The following is a 15,896-nucleotide window of genomic DNA, read 5'->3' on the forward strand; positions in this document are numbered from 1 at the left end:
TTATTTAGTTTTCGCTTACTAAGGGGACTGGGATAGGGAATATGTATGAGGAGTAATGCAAACCCTCAGTTAAGGGTTTTCTGCGATAAGGAAAAAGCTAACAAGTGAAGTAATGAGAATTACAATAATGCCCATTTTATATTTCCCAGGCTCTCATCTCCATGTAAGAAGCCTAAAATTGTTAATTCTAGGACCATATGGAACTTCACGTTAAAAATATTACGACAAATTTGAAAAAAAAAACGTAAACCTAAGCTGTATCTTTCAAATGAGTCATAACATGTGTCTTTACAGTCTTACGATAGAGTTTTAGCCCTCGCGGAAAAAAGAAAAAAAAAAAACACTGCTAACCATGCAAAAGAGCGATTTTCCTTATTTTACAACTCAGGAAGTTCAAACTCGCTATTTCAGAGTTATGGACCATGAAAAATTGATTGAATAGCTCCGAATTTGCATTTCCTGGTAATGTGGCTGTCTTTAGTCAAAAACCCAAATCCTATGTCGTGATCCTTTTTGTTACTCAAAAAGGGCACCAGGTACTGTGATTTCAATTCGAAAGAGCCCTCTTCCAATATTCTACAACCGCTGGTTTGATACGACCAAAAAGCGAAAATAAGAACAGAAAAAAGGTGAAATCAGCGATATCCATGCAAAACAGTTATTTTCCTTGCTGTTCAAGGTGGGAAATGTAAGTCTCCAGTAAACGGTTTCTGACAATGACAATTCTAGTGATGCACTTTTCATTTTGATTCGCCACCATTTTTGAGAGATTTAAAGTTTTTCTTCAAAATCCCCCAAAATCTGTTTTCAAAATCAAATTTTACCATTAAGTTTGACCAACATAATAGTTATCATTCCCACGCGTTTCCAAACTTTAAGTACTTTAGGGCTATAGTTTGCTCTTTAGTAGGCTGCAGCTGTTGAAATAAGTCAAATTTTAGCTCTCAATTTATCTAAGTTTACCTTTAAGCCGACAATAACTGCCTGAAATCTGTTTAGATTTTCTTTCACTAAGAAAAAGCTAAATACAAAAGTAAGTAGGCAAGGGCACCTATAAAAAAAGGATCCAGATAATACGAGGGCATTAGTTTTTTTGCCACGAAAGTACCATATTCTTTCTGCATATTGGATAATTTTGCACTTTTTGGCTGTTATTAGTACTAAGGAAGAAAATCCAAATCTAAAACTCCAAACCACTCTAAAACCCTGGGCCCAACACCCCTCTCCTCCCAAATGTGTTCGTCTTTTCCAGATACATATAGATTGGAAATCTAGTTTGACATTAGTCTAACATAGAAATAGAATTGACATTAGTTTGCCACAAAAAGTAGATCAGGAAGCACCCTAACTAAGGACAACTTTGGAAATTTACTTCCAGAGATTTTCTTCCAAGACAGATCAAAGCCTTCCACGGGCTTACTAATAGAGAACTAAAAAGTTCCATTTCCTGGAGAAAGAATATTTATATGTTCTTGATGAAATAAATTAGTCAGAAACTGTCGAAATCTAGGATAGTAAAGCGAAAGTTCGTCGTGCAAGTTGTCAGTAGTGATGCCTCTCTGCCTTTAAATGAAATCCTATCCCTGCTTTGAACCGGTGCCCTATCCCTGCTTTTAACTGGTGCCCTATCCCTGCTTTTAACCGGTGACCTATCCCGTGACAGCCAACAGGTGTTTCTTACGTCATAAAGAATATTTTCTAAGAGATGCAGGTGCCTGTTACGTAATAGGGAGGGTTTACTTTGGTTGTTACATAATAGGCATTAGTTGTTACATAATAGAGCCTTTAAAAAATCTTCAGGGCTTCTTTACCCCATTTCTTTGAATGTTACGTAATAGGGTTTGTTTACTTTTGGTTGTTACATAATAGGGTTTGTTTAGTTTTGGTTGTTACGTAGTAGGACGTGTTAAAGTCCACTAGTCAAGCGGGGGAGTTATATTAAAACATTTTTCTTCAACAGGTTTTTAAAGGTGTTTCAAAACATTCCAAGACGTTTTTAAGAATTTTCTTCAATATATTTTCCAAGACGTTTCAAGGCATTTTTAAAACATTTGTCTTCAAGACATTTCAAGATATTTTTAAGATATTTTCTTCAAGAAGTTTCGAGACATTTCAAGATGTTTTTAAGACATTTTTCTTCAAGACGCTTAGTCAAGACATTTCAAAACATTTCAAGACGCGCCCGTGGGTGTCACGTCATAGTGCCACATACTTTGATTTTATGTAATTGCGGCACACGCGTGAGATGTTACGTAATACTTTAAGAGATTTCATTTACTTCGAGATTTTTTTTCAAAGCATTTTTTTTTCAGGCCTCCGTTTCCTTTTAACCCGTTTCTTGTCTTTCAAGGCTTTATTCTATGTCCGCATTAGGATTCGATAGGGCTCCCCCTCAATGGAACTGTGCCTTGGATATCTGGATGGAACTGCGTGTGATTGGATTAATACATTCTACATGATCAACTATTCAACGCAAGAAGAAATCCCTGTTTCGCATGCTAGAATGATTTAATGTGTTATATGTTCCCCTATGACTGCAATAGCTGACATGCCAGGTGGAAAAGAGATTATTGAAATTTGCTTACATTTGAAGAACACCTGTTTGTTGAGTAATGCTTCAGAGAATATTATCAGATAATATAGCGGGTTTTACTAATAGAGGATTTTTTCTTTTACTACTAGTCTTTTTCACGCATATGGAATTTTTCATGGCATTTTCATGCAAAAATATTCGTTTACACTTGAATCGATCAAGATGAAAAAATCCCCATTAGCGTTTCTTCCGATGACTCCTAGCAATTGAGGCCACCATGACAAAACGTGGCTGGCCCGTAAAATATAGAAAAACAATTCAAAATCAGAAAAAAGAAAAAATAAAACCTGGAAAAAGCGTATAAACAATAAAATATAAGCAAAAACAACCATGAATTAAAGACAGGCGATGATCCTACAAACCAATTCCAGAGAGGAGGCTTGTTATTAGAGGTAAATTTAAACCACATTTAGATATTTTCGAGGATTTAATGAAAATTCACCGTTACCTTGAGCCAAAACTATACATTCCCCATTGACAAGCACAAATTTGAAAAATATTTTCTCTTTAAATTTCACATAATCTCGTTAGAGGTGAATTTAAGAAATATTAAGATATTTTGAGGGGTTTTAATGAAAATACCTTGTTCCTTTGACTGAGCATTAGATTTTACTTCCCCTCAGTCGAAAAAATTCTTTTAACATTCCCGGCTTAACTGTAAGCTCTAGAAAATGTTAGTCCAAGCAATTCATGCCACCATGGCTATATGTGGCTGGCCCGTAAAACACAGAAAAAGCAATCCAAACTCCAAAAATGGAAAAAAAACATGAAAAAAAAGCTTATTAAGAATAAAATATAAGCAAAAACGACCATGAATTAAAGAGAGGCGGGGATCCTACAAACCAATTCCAGAGGGGTTGGCTTGTTATTAGAGGACATTTTTAACCCAATTTAGCATATTTTTGAGGAATCTCTCGATTCTTTGGGCCAAAACTATACATTCCCGATTGACAAAAGCAAATTTGAATAATATTTCTCTTCAAATTCTATATAATCTCGTTAGAGGTAAATCTAAGCCATATTAAGATATATTTAAGGGCTTTCAATGAAAATACCTCGTTTCGTTGACTAAGCGTTGGATTTCACTCCCCCTATGTCGAAAAAATCTTTTAAAATCCCCCAGCTTAACTTCAGGCTCTAGAACATGTTAGCCCAAGCTACTCATACCACTGTACCACAACGTTACTGACCCTCAGGCAACCTCTGAAACCCTTCCCCCCTCATCGTTCCTAAGTCATTTTCCAGATATTTCCAGACTTTCTCGTTAAAACTCATGCGTTAAACCCAATGGATGATGTTTTCGCAAGCCAACTCTCGGTGATACACATACACATCCGGACACACACACACACATACACTTGGGAAGGGGCTAGTCTCCTTCCACTCTTTTTGGTCACATAAAAGCGAACTTAAAATTTTAATTTTTGCTCGAAAGAGCCCTTTTCCGATTTTCTAGGAGCCTTGGTTCAATACGACCATCCCCGGAGGAAAAAACAAACAACACATATCCATGATCTTCCTTTAGAAAGAATGCACAACTTCAATTATTTGTACAGGAGAGTTTGAAGCCTCTACAGTAGGATTCTCATTTGAATGCCAAAACATCCCAACTCTCATTGAGTCTTCAGATAAATACAGAATGTGTTACAAGGAAGAAAGGTGGGGGTACAAATTGATATATAATCCTTCTTGATGTCCGGGATTATTTCTGGTCTAAGCTGCTATTAAGGAAATGAAGAGTAACACTAAACCCCTAAATTAGCATAATCTGTTCCGCATAGGAGGGAGGCTTCTAAGTCCCTTCTTCACCTCCAGTCCTCCCCCTGTGGTTGTATAAACATCGGTGGATGCTTATTCGATCGAAGATTGAGAGCACTAGTCCTTTTTTAGTCGAAAGTGATTTGAGACCAACCAGCCCCCGTCCAAGAACGATTTTTAATATCTGCTCCTTTTGTTACGCCTTAGGACATCTGATCGACATTTTTAGGTACCTATTTTGTACTTTCTTAGTGGCTACTCAATTTTGCTTTTGGGGGAATTATCTAGGGAGGAATTTTCCGGGAATTTTCCACGGAGGAGAGTTTTCCAATGGGAAACGACAGCCCCCGTGTTAATCATGACATACTAAAAAACTGCAGTCGAATTTCGACTCACAATACACCTAACATATTTGTCAGTGAACTAAAGGACCAAAGCAATTTAAAAATTATATTTATTCAGTAAGTAAATAAACACGATATTCTTACCCATATACAGGTGATCTTCATCAGGATCATCTAAAACCTCGACAAGTCGGACGATATTCGGGTGATTTAATTTTTTCAAGATAGCAATTTCCCTGTAGACCTTTTCCAAAGGATTTTCTAGTCCAGGACTCCCTGTGCTTTTCCTGCTAGGTGCTAATCGACCTGGAAAATTTGGATCTCTTAAGACATTCTTATTCGTATTGCTTATCTAATCCTTAATAGGCAATTTTCCTACCGAAAATACAGCAAAGGAGCTTATAAGCCGGGGAAAAAAATTCTAGTTTTCTGCTTGAGAACAGACGAATATCTTGAATCAGGTTTAACACTGAAACGGATTGGTTGAAACTCTAACAGGGAAAGGGCAGGGAGAAGCAACTGTAGGCCCAAGTCTCGCGAACTTCCGTGATCATTCCGATTTACATAATAACGGCATGTGGTTCCTTGCAAATTCACTTTCTAATTATCACCCTTCCCTAGGTGCCCTGACAACATTCTATGCTTTTTCTAGCGTCTACCTAAATTATTCTCCTATTTTTTTAATTTGAAAGATTCAACTAAGACAGGAAATACAGAAAGCTTAAGATTGACTTTGATTTTAGCACGCTTTCAATTTCCCCCTCCCAACGTGGAAAATTTATCCCAAAAACCCCTCTTCTCAACAATTCTCCTCTGGTAAATTCTCCGCGAATGTAAAATTGAACAAAAAATGGAACTTCAAGTAGTATTTTTTTTTTGTGGGCGCCATCGGACAAACATTCAGACGGGGGCCATAGCCACTGTAATCATCGCTCCCCCGCTGCTGTCATCTATTCCCCTGTAGTCATAATGTTTTTCACGGGCACTATGGGACTACTCTTTTCTTCTTTAGTAGTTTAACGACAGAAGCATTTTTATTGCAGACGTTGCTAAGCACAAAGAGTGGTTCATCCAGTCTAGAAGTGTTAAATTGGACCAAATGTGCCGTTGGTTTATTTCGAAATGTTAGATACTCTGATCACTCTCGAGTGTTCAAATAGGAACTAGAACTTTCAATTCAATTTCCAATCAAATGAATATTCTCCAAAGTTTATAAGACCACCCTTCCATAAAAACCATATATGACCCAAGGGTATAACTTACAACACTTGTCCTCGGGCTCTGGAGGGTTACGTTGACCATGGAGTTTTTGTTATCTGATCAGTTGGCTATTAAGAAGAAAATGGCTATCTCAAAATCCTTATCAGATGCATTTGGGGAAAAGAGGGCATGGGGGCTAGTTGCCCTTCAATCACGTTTTATTTTTCGAAAGAGCGCTAGAACTCCTGATTTCTAACCGAAAAAGCCCACTACGAATTTTATACAGCCACCGTTCAGTATGAAATGTCTACGGAGAAAAAAAAAAATAGATAAATAATGAAACATTGAAGCCTTATGGCCTTTACTACAGGCAACGTTATAGCATTGCCTCTGATTGGATTAAATAAAAAAAAACTTATTTTTTTAGCTGAAAGTAAGGAGCGACATTAAAACTTAAAACGAACAGAAATTACTCCGTATATAAAATGGTTTGTCCCCTCCGCAATCCCTCGCTCTTTACGCTAAAGTTTGATTCTTTGTCACAATTCTACTTTTTAAAACAATTAAAAACTTGACTCTTTGCCACAATTCTGCTTTTTAAAACAATTAAAAGCTTTAGCGTAAAGAGCGAGGCATTGCAGAGGGGACAAACCATTTTATATACGGAGTAATTTCTGTTCGTTTTAAGTTTTAATGTCGCTCCTTACTTTCAGCTAAAAAAATAAGTTTTTTTTTATTTAATTTCTGAACGTTTTTGAATTAATGCATGTTTGGTTTTGGCTCTCCGCACATAAATTATTAAAATATTGGAGGCCTAGTTGCCCTCCAATTTTTCGGTTGCTTAAAAAGGCAACAAGAACTTTTAATTTTTAACGAACGTTTTTATTAGTAAAAATTATACGTAACTTATAAATTAGCAACTTACGTAACAAACTTTCATAATCTTATATTTTTATTATGTATACAAGGGGGTTTGTATCCTCGTTAATACCTCGCTCTTTACACTAAATCTTAAGTTTTTTCCCAATTCTTTAAGAATGACCTCTGAATCAGAAAGACCGTAGAATAAATAGTTGAAATCACTAAAAATACTTTAGCATAAAGAGCGAGGTATTTATCTCTTCCTAAATACCTCGCTGTTTATGCTAAAGTATTTTTAGAGCCCCTCATATGCGTTATAATCTCTGTTCGTTTTAAGTTTCAATGCTACTCCTTCCTTTCATTTGAAAAAACGTTTTCATGTTTATTTTACATTGTTTTCTTATAGTAATGCTAGAAAATCATGCGCCCTTTTCCTTGAATTTATCTTCCCCCATGACAGATTCCTCTAAGGAAAGATCCTCCAACATAGCCCCCTCCCCTCAGCCCCACCCCCCAAACAAAATAAAATCCCCCTGAAAACGTCTGTACACTTCCCAATAACCCTTACTATATGTAAACACTGGTCAAAGTTTGTAACTTGCAGCCCCTCCCCCAGGGATTATGGGGGAGTAAATCATCCCCAAATACATAGTTATTATGGTTTTCGACTATGCTGAACAAAATGGCTATCTCGAAATTTTGATCCGTTGACATTGGGAAAAAAATGAGCGTGGGAGGGGGCCTAGATGCCCTCCAATTTTTTTGATCACTTAAAAAGGGCACTAGAACTTTTCATTTCCGTTAGGATGAGCCCTCTTGCGACAGTCTAGGACCACTTGGTCGATACGATGACCCCTGAAAAAAAAAAAAAAAAAAAAAAAAAAAAAAAAAAAAAAAAAAAAAAAAACAAAAAAAAAAAAAAAAAAAAAAAATAAACACGCACCCGTGATTTGTCTTAAGGCAAAAAATACAAAATTCCACATTTTTGTAGATAGGAGCTTGAAACTTCTACAGTAGGGTTCTCTGATACGCTGAATATGATGGTGTGATTTTCGTTAAGATTATATAACTTTTAGGGGGTGTTTCCCCCTATTTTCTTAAATAAGGCAAATTTTCTCAGGCTCGTAACTTTTGATGGGTAAGATTAAACCTGATGAAACTTATATATTTAAAATCAGCATTAAAATGTGATTCTTTTGGTGTAGCTATTGATATCAAAATTCAATTTTTTAGAGTTTTGGTTACTATTGAGCCGGGTCATTCCTTACTACAGTTCGTTACCACGAACTGTTTGATACCTACAGTTTCTTTTGATTTAGCGCAACAAATGAAAAATAGCATATGATGAATGTTTTTTTTTGCGGTTTAAAATGAATTTGGCAGGTTTACTCTATGCACAAATTTAAAGTAGAGCTGTCTTGGTAGTGTTAGAAAAACGGATCCACAAAATCAGTATTACAACTAGATTTTACGATTTAATTTGTGTTGTAGGTAAACATTTTTGTAGGCTACAGAATGACTTCGGCTATCATACTAAAACAAAATGTTTCTTGTTTTTTTTTTCTTGAATATTTGAGATAAATAGAAGCGTATATCACAACTTTCAACATAAGAGCTGATAAAATACTATTATAAGCACTATAAATTAATCTATTTTCCTGCAGACTATACTTAATTTTAATATAACATTCGTGTGCTTCTTTAGCATCGGTTTTGTGTTTTCAGCAAAGCACTAGTTTTACATAATCCTACAGGTTTAGGGTTTATTAAGGCCTAGCCAAAGTCCAAGCATTTAACTCCCTAGTCAATTCTTTCTCTTAGGCGGCAACTCGGTCAAATACAAACGTATCAGTTTTCTTCGTCGCTTCAACTAAACAAACATAAGAAGGTTCAACTTAAGGGGTGTCTCACTCAAAATTACGATTAGGTGTAGGCTATCCTTAACAATTCTTCTTGTAATTATTTATACAATATAATTTTTTATATGTATTTATTAACCGGCAGTTTGATGTCTGCACGCTACTTATTATCTAGACTCTGTTTAAACAGGTCACAACTAACTAATAGCCTACTTGACTGAATCGCTCCTGAACAATCCGAGTGGTCAGTCCCTTGGTGTAATTTATACATTCTCACACACTCACAGCCAGTTTATAAGTGCTAATTTTATAGATGGGGCATATATCGCATAGGCTCAGAAGCAACAATTTTGTGTTCGTCATAAGTTTAAAATTCTCTTTTTACTTCATTACGTTTTTTTTACGTCATTATAATTAATGTTAGTTTTTACGTATAATTTCTCTGTTCTATTAGTTTCTGTTTGTTTTCAATTTGATATCTTATATCAAACTAAAATTCATGCACTATCAAACTAAACTAATTCATGCACTTTCAAAGTTTTAAATTCACTCTTCACTTTCCGTGGAAAATCTTTGTTTTAATTTAATTTGATGAAGATAAGTCTGTCTGAGCTTGATCGTCGAAACCGATTTGCAACTAACTTCTATTTGCCAATAGAATAAAAATATTGTACACATGCTTAAATTTGACAACTTTCATTTGAAGTTTTACTCAAAAAAGATCAAACAGAAGGGTCTAAATCAGTGGCTCCCAGCCAATCTTAGGCCAGGCCACACCTAGACATTTATAAAATCGTGATCCCTCTCACGATATTTATTAGTCATTATTCAAAATTTTACGTGTATTCATATGAAAAAAGTTTAAAAGGCCATTAAATTGGTATATTTTTTTGGTCGCCCTCTAGGCATATTTTATACTAATGAAAAATATTGTTTGATTACAACACATTTTATACAAAGTGTAACGTCATTGCAATACTATAATGTATCTTTTTTGCTCTTTAACTACATTTGAATCTGGCGGCATTCACATGAGGGTGCACCCCCAGCTCATGAGCCACACAAATATTGCCATGCCCAGCCGTTGGGTCTGCGCTCCACGTTGGGATCACAGTTCTCAATGATAATTAAGCCTTTTAAGGGAGTGCCGCTCAAAATTGAAACCGCGGACATATATCTGTTGTATCTTAATGCTAAAGATTAAAGTTAAAGCTTTCAGAAAACGTACAAATTATACGAAGATGTTCGTAGCTTTTCCCAGGCAAATTCTGAAAAACCATTTAAGAAATTCTTACACTTCCAAAGCTCCGAGACACGTCGCAGTCGCATTTTAGTTTAAGCCTAAAGGCACTTATAGGCCATGAAAATCTAATCTCAAAGAGAAATTAAACTGGAGTGAGCTAAACAAAAACAAAATTCAGACTGAATGGGCCAGAGAACATGATACATAGGAAATATTTTTTTTTAGATAATTTCTAAGGATGCAATTTTATGTTGCTATGCAAATATGACCTCTTCGAAATTATCAGGCATGACAGTAGGATGGGTCTAATCGGCTGCCACAATTTCAAAATCGGGTACATTACACAGCAAGACGTCTACAGAAGACTGAAAAAACAAAAACGAAAAAAAACAACTGAAAACAACATTCGTTATTCTTCGTTAACAGTAACTAGCAGCAATTAGTAAATGGGACACCTTTTAAGGCATCCATACTAGGGCAAAAACAATTTTGGCATCGAAAGCTTTAATTTCTAACTATTTCTGGGAGAAGGAAATCAGGGAAACGTGGCTGCAGCACTTTCAAAAGAGCAAAACTTTTAAATGTCTTCTTTACAACAAATCGAAAAACACAACTTATTCAGTTTAAGGACAGGGTCTTAAAATCGAAGTTTTCCAAAATAAGAACCCCTCCCCTCCCCCAAAAAAAATTGCAAAATCAAGCTTTGGAACCGTTAATGTAATTTGGAGTTCCCAAGGAGAGAAAAAAAATATCGTTTACCCTTTTCATGTCCAACAGATTTCATATTTAGCGTTTTTCCAAATACGAAGACAATACACTGTTGTAATATACAATGCAGAAAAATACACCCAAACAGGCTTACCTGGTAACCACTACCATTAATGAGACAAGACTAAAATTAATCATCTGTGACAAAAATATTTTACAGCTTATAATAAAGACTAATGATAGAGATGGCTCCAAGTAAGTGAAGTTAGTGGACCTTTTGTTGGGGAGGGGGGGGACTGAAGCCTTAAAAAGTACCATTATATCCAAACTACCTATCTTATCTCGGAAAGTCCTTCAAAGCTAGAAAAGGATGGGTCGGGAGGGGGAGCAATTTACAGCACTCTCTTATTTTGAAAAACTGTATTTAGACATTGAGAGACACAGCGCTAAGAATGAATGCTTAGGGGGAAGCACCTCTGCTCTTATTGAAAAAAGGAGTTTGAATGTGAAAAGAAGACGCTACTCACATGCTTACCTGAACGACAGAGGAAGGGTCGGGAAAGCCCCAAAGGTTAGCATTTTCCAGGATATCCCACCCAGCTAGAAAATTTGACAAATAACAAAATCCCGTTTTTGACATTTCAAAGCCCTCAGAAATTTGTTTCAGGAACCGACACTTTTCATGGGCGATCCAATTGAACTAATGTGTACAGAAAATTAAGATGATACTCAAGCGAACAATTTTTTATTTTAGTGCGGCTTTTAAGAAGCAAAAAAGATCAATATACTACCATTCTTAGCCTTCTGTGCAGCAGTAACAATACGGAACAGAACCGTACCAAAATAATGGTGAGACTTAATGGATGTTGTGGTTGAGCTGGAAATCTCACCCTTGCCAGGATTGAAGAGTACCGCAAGCATCATAGAAAACTCGTAGATGAGCAGACGCATTCTCCGAGAATTTAGAGCCACGTCTGAGTGACTTAAGCTATAACGCCGGTCATTTTTATAATCAAACTGCTTGTCTTTATATCTAACTAATTTAGAAAACTTTTTCCACAGAATGAGTTTTTTGAAGAAAAGTAAAACGCTCCATAAACCAAAAATGAGCAGAAATAAAGTCAAATAATCCTCCAAGCGTGAAACTACCACCAATCACCATCAACAAATAAATGAAAACCAGAACGAACAGAAAATACAATATATAACAGAGTCAAACTCAAAACGAGCAAAAATCAATATAAGTAGGGCTGACAGCCCCCATGCCTTCTCCAGACCAGAAGGTAATTTGCACTACACAGAAAAAAATGAACGTATATTGTAAGTTTAATACACATATATTAATATTCATTAATTAAAATCTTAATAGATATTGATTGAATAAAGTTAAAAAAGTTAAAACATTTGAAATGTATTTTGTTTCAGTAAAGTGCAAATTATTCTCTGGTCTTGTGACGGCATAGGGGGTTGTCAACCCTAATCATGTTAATTTCTATTCGTTTTAGGTTTAATCCTTTATTGATGGTGATTTGTGGTAGTTTTACGCTTGGAAGATTATTTGACTTAATTTCTGCTGATTTTTGGTTTAATGGAGCTCTTTATTTTTCTATAAAAAGCTTATTTTGTGCAAAAAAAAGTTTTTTTTAAATAATTAGATAAAAAGACAAGCAATTTAATTATAAAAATAAGTGGCGTTATAACTTAGATCACACAGAAGTTATCCTAAATTTCAATACCTAAAAGTTTCAATGATATTGCTAGCTATGATATAACAGCTCTGCCAATGATATTGCTTATTTACCCTTTTGAAAACCTGCGTGCATTTTGTTGTTTCGTTTAATTAAAGTTCTCCCAAAAAGTTTACCCTTAGCGTCACTAGCTACAGTAATCGTAGTAGTAGTATTAATAGTACACACAGTAGTACCTTCTTGCTAGCTATAAATCTACCATAACTTTCCCTGAAAGGTCTAACTTAATAATGTAAGCCGTTCTTGAGATATTCCTTTGTCACCCTTTTGACAATCTACATGCTCATGGTTTGTTTTGGTCTAGTTCAACATCCACGATTATATTCCTTGAAAGGTTTATCTTAATACCCTTGGACTGCGTAGTAACAATAATTGTAATAGCAGTATGCGTATAGCCCCTTTGGTTTTCTTCAACATCCAATACCCTTGGATTGCGTAGTAACAATAATTCTAATAGCAGTATGCGTATAGCCCCTTTGGTTTTCTTCGACATCCTCTTCAACGCACAAGTTATCATTCATCGTTCAAAGCGAAAGGACCTAGGTGTGATTTATACTGCATTCTCGAAACCTGTTTCCTTAAAAAGCACATTGACCTATTGAACGAAATTGGATATGACCTGTTGGGCATAATAAATTACTGACGAACTTGATATTGAGTTAAATTGGATACGATCTTTGGATGTGCGGGCTTGATTGCTAGAGTTTTTTTAAGCGTTATAAGACTTATTGGACCGATTATAAGGTGATTGCCAAGCTCAAGTGGGCCTACCTATTCAAAGTTAAGTGCAGTTTTTTATTTTTATTTTTGATAATACATTTCAATGGTTCAGTTCACAAAGGATGCTGTTGTTTCTAGCAAAATTCAAAAACTATCCACCATGGCCATGTCGAGTGTTGGATATAATTCAGGCCAATAACAAAAAAATATCCTATGTTGTATTTTGTTATGGAAGCCATGAAATCGTGACAACAGCCTCACAGCTTTCGACCTTTGTTAGCATTTCGAAGGAGGCTAAGAAGAAAAATGAATTAGGCGTTGCGAACGCTTTTGCCGAATTAGCTGATTTTCCTGATAAGCATCTCGAGATTAGTGGTTCTAGTTTACCAGATACATCGGCGAATTCAATAAATTCTGCTTTATCGGACTTGGACACGCTAAAATCCAATATCCGAAATGATACTGAAAAAGAAGTACGTGAAAAAGTAGGATTATCAAATAGTGTGGATATAATTGACTCTATTGTTTTCTCATATTCACGACTCTATACTTGTCCAGTATTCGACCAAGTTTGACGAGATTGAAAACAAACTACGGACTCTCCAAAACGCAAACCTAGCCCTAGAAAGACAGGATTGAACAGCTTGAAACCCGTCTTGATGATATGGAGCAGGAAAAACGACAAAATCAGCTTGTATTTCATGGTGTTGAACAAAGTGGGGGTCTTCCCATCTCTGAGTGTATATTGAATGTGATTACGGATAAAATGCAAATTTCTGATTTTTCTTCGACCGCAATAATTTCTGTATTTAAATTTCGAGCAAATTTTACTGATTCGGACACCATTGTAAATGCAAAAAAGCGTCCTGCGCCTCTGTTGTTTGTGTTCAATTCTGCTGAAACTGCAAGAAAAGTATTTTCATGTAAGTCAAAACTTGCTCGTTTGGAAATATTTGTTACCGAGTACCTAACATCAAAAAAGAAACAGATTCTTGACTTGGCTTAAAGCAAGCTCGGAAACAGAAATGTTTGGTCGAACAACGGGATAATTTTTGGAAAAGACTCAGCAGGAGAGATCCGTAAAATTAGAGCTATGGCTGAAGTGGTCCGTTTGCCGAATCCGACCGCATAAATTTGAGTTATGAAATTGTGTTGTTGCACTACTTGTATGTTTGTTTTCCTCTTTGCGTTTTATAGCCAAAATGTCAGTTTCTTTCATGTTCATCTCTTTCTTTTTCCTTCTTCTTTCTGCCTATCAGACTTTTTTTTTTCGCATTAAACAGTCACCTTAAATGAGCGTGAACAGATATGATGACGCTTTGAATGAATTTGAACAAAACCGGTTTATTCTTGGAAGCCAAGCTCGTGACACACTTGCGGGGGATGATGAATGCATCGATAATTTTTCGTTGAATTGTCGCCCAAGTAATTATGTGAATCCGAATAATCTTTACGAGTATTCAAAACCTGTGAGTGCAGATGAAAGAGCGATCGTTTTCTGGAATTGTCAAGGTCTAAGAACGGCATATTCTCCTTTATGTGAGATATTAAGTTTACTAGATAAGAAACCGTACATTGTAGGCCTATGTGAGACATTTGTTTCTAGCAAGTCACTGCCCTGGGATTTTTCTTTTCCGGGATATGTTTGCAAGCGAAGGGAACGGACAACCGTGGAGCGGGGCGGTCTATGTATTTTGATAAATGAAGGTACCCAATATTGGGTTAGGGATGACCTCTCCCTGTTGCTGGAAGGTAGGATCGAAACCCTTTTCATCGAAATAAAAAATGAAGGGAACAAATTTGATTTTGGGGTTAATTTATAAAAATCCGTCATATGATATTACCTTTTTTATTGATGAATTTGAATTGTTATTAGACAAAATCAACAATGAAAATAAATTTATGATGGGAGATTTTAATATTGATTTACTAAAAAAAAGCGAATAGCTCAGATTTTGTTAATATGATGGTGTCAAATGATAGTTTTCCTCTTGTAACTATTCCAACTCGGAGTTCGCATCTTTCGGCCGCCTTAATTGATAATTTCTTCGTTAATGGTGGATTGCTTGAAAGATCCCAAGCAGATGTGATTGTGTCCGACGGGTCGGATCACTTTGTTATAATAAGTAAAATAAAGCTGAATCAGTCAAAGGAAAATAAATGGTGTGCAAGGGCATCGTTTTGCCGTGAAATGAAAAGTAAAAACCTAAAGCCGAGAAACTTGATTTCCAAAATGAATTTCATGAAAATCAAGGGAATATGGAAAATACATGGAAAACAGTAAATTAACTTTTGGGTAATTTTCACAGTAGGGAGGAGGTGAGAGCTATGGAGATGACGGAAGGTTGTCTTACTGATTCTCAACAAATAGCTGAATTTCTGTGTGATTATTTTGCAAATGAAGGAAAAAGACTTTGGGATCAAGCGCGGACTAGCTTACGCACATTTGTGAGTTTTGGATCTGTTTTTGAAAGACAGCCTGCAAATGAGAATTCCTTTGAATTTGCAAGATGTTTGGAACGAGAAGTGGCACAATTCCTGGCTACGATGAAGTTGAGTTCTAGTGGGATGGATGAGTTTTCGCTGGAACTCATAAAAGCCGCAAAAACGAGCGTCTTACCTGTCTCGACGCAGCTAATCAACCTTTCTCTGGATCATGGAGTCTTCCCGCAAGCACAAAAATTGCAAGAGCGGTTCCTCTTCATAAAGGAGGGAAAAAGATGACCCATCGAATCGAAGACCTATATCTATTCCCCCATTTTTCACTAAGTTATATGAGAAAGCTGTACATGCCCAGTTAAGTTAGTATATTGAAAAGAATAAAGTTCTAATGGAAAACCAATTTGGGTTCAGAAAAGGGCT

General features: G+C 36.0%; 1 protein-coding gene across 1 annotated transcript in view; it reads right to left on the bottom strand.

Moving 5' to 3' along the window:
• The window catches only part of LOC136028161 (calcium/calmodulin-dependent protein kinase kinase 2-like), a 166,148-nt gene that overhangs the window by 96,038 nt on the left and 54,214 nt on the right, over nt 1–15,896 (bottom strand). Inside the window, exon 5 of the mRNA XM_065705842.1 lies at nt 4,840–5,001. Within this exon, the coding sequence (XP_065561914.1) occupies nt 4,840–5,001 (162 nt within the window). The remainder of the gene's footprint in view (nt 1–4,839; nt 5,002–15,896) is intronic.

Source organism: Artemia franciscana, chromosome 6, assembly GCF_032884065.1.
Source record: "Artemia franciscana chromosome 6, ASM3288406v1, whole genome shotgun sequence".
Lineage (NCBI taxonomy): Eukaryota > Metazoa > Arthropoda > Branchiopoda > Anostraca > Artemiidae > Artemia > Artemia franciscana.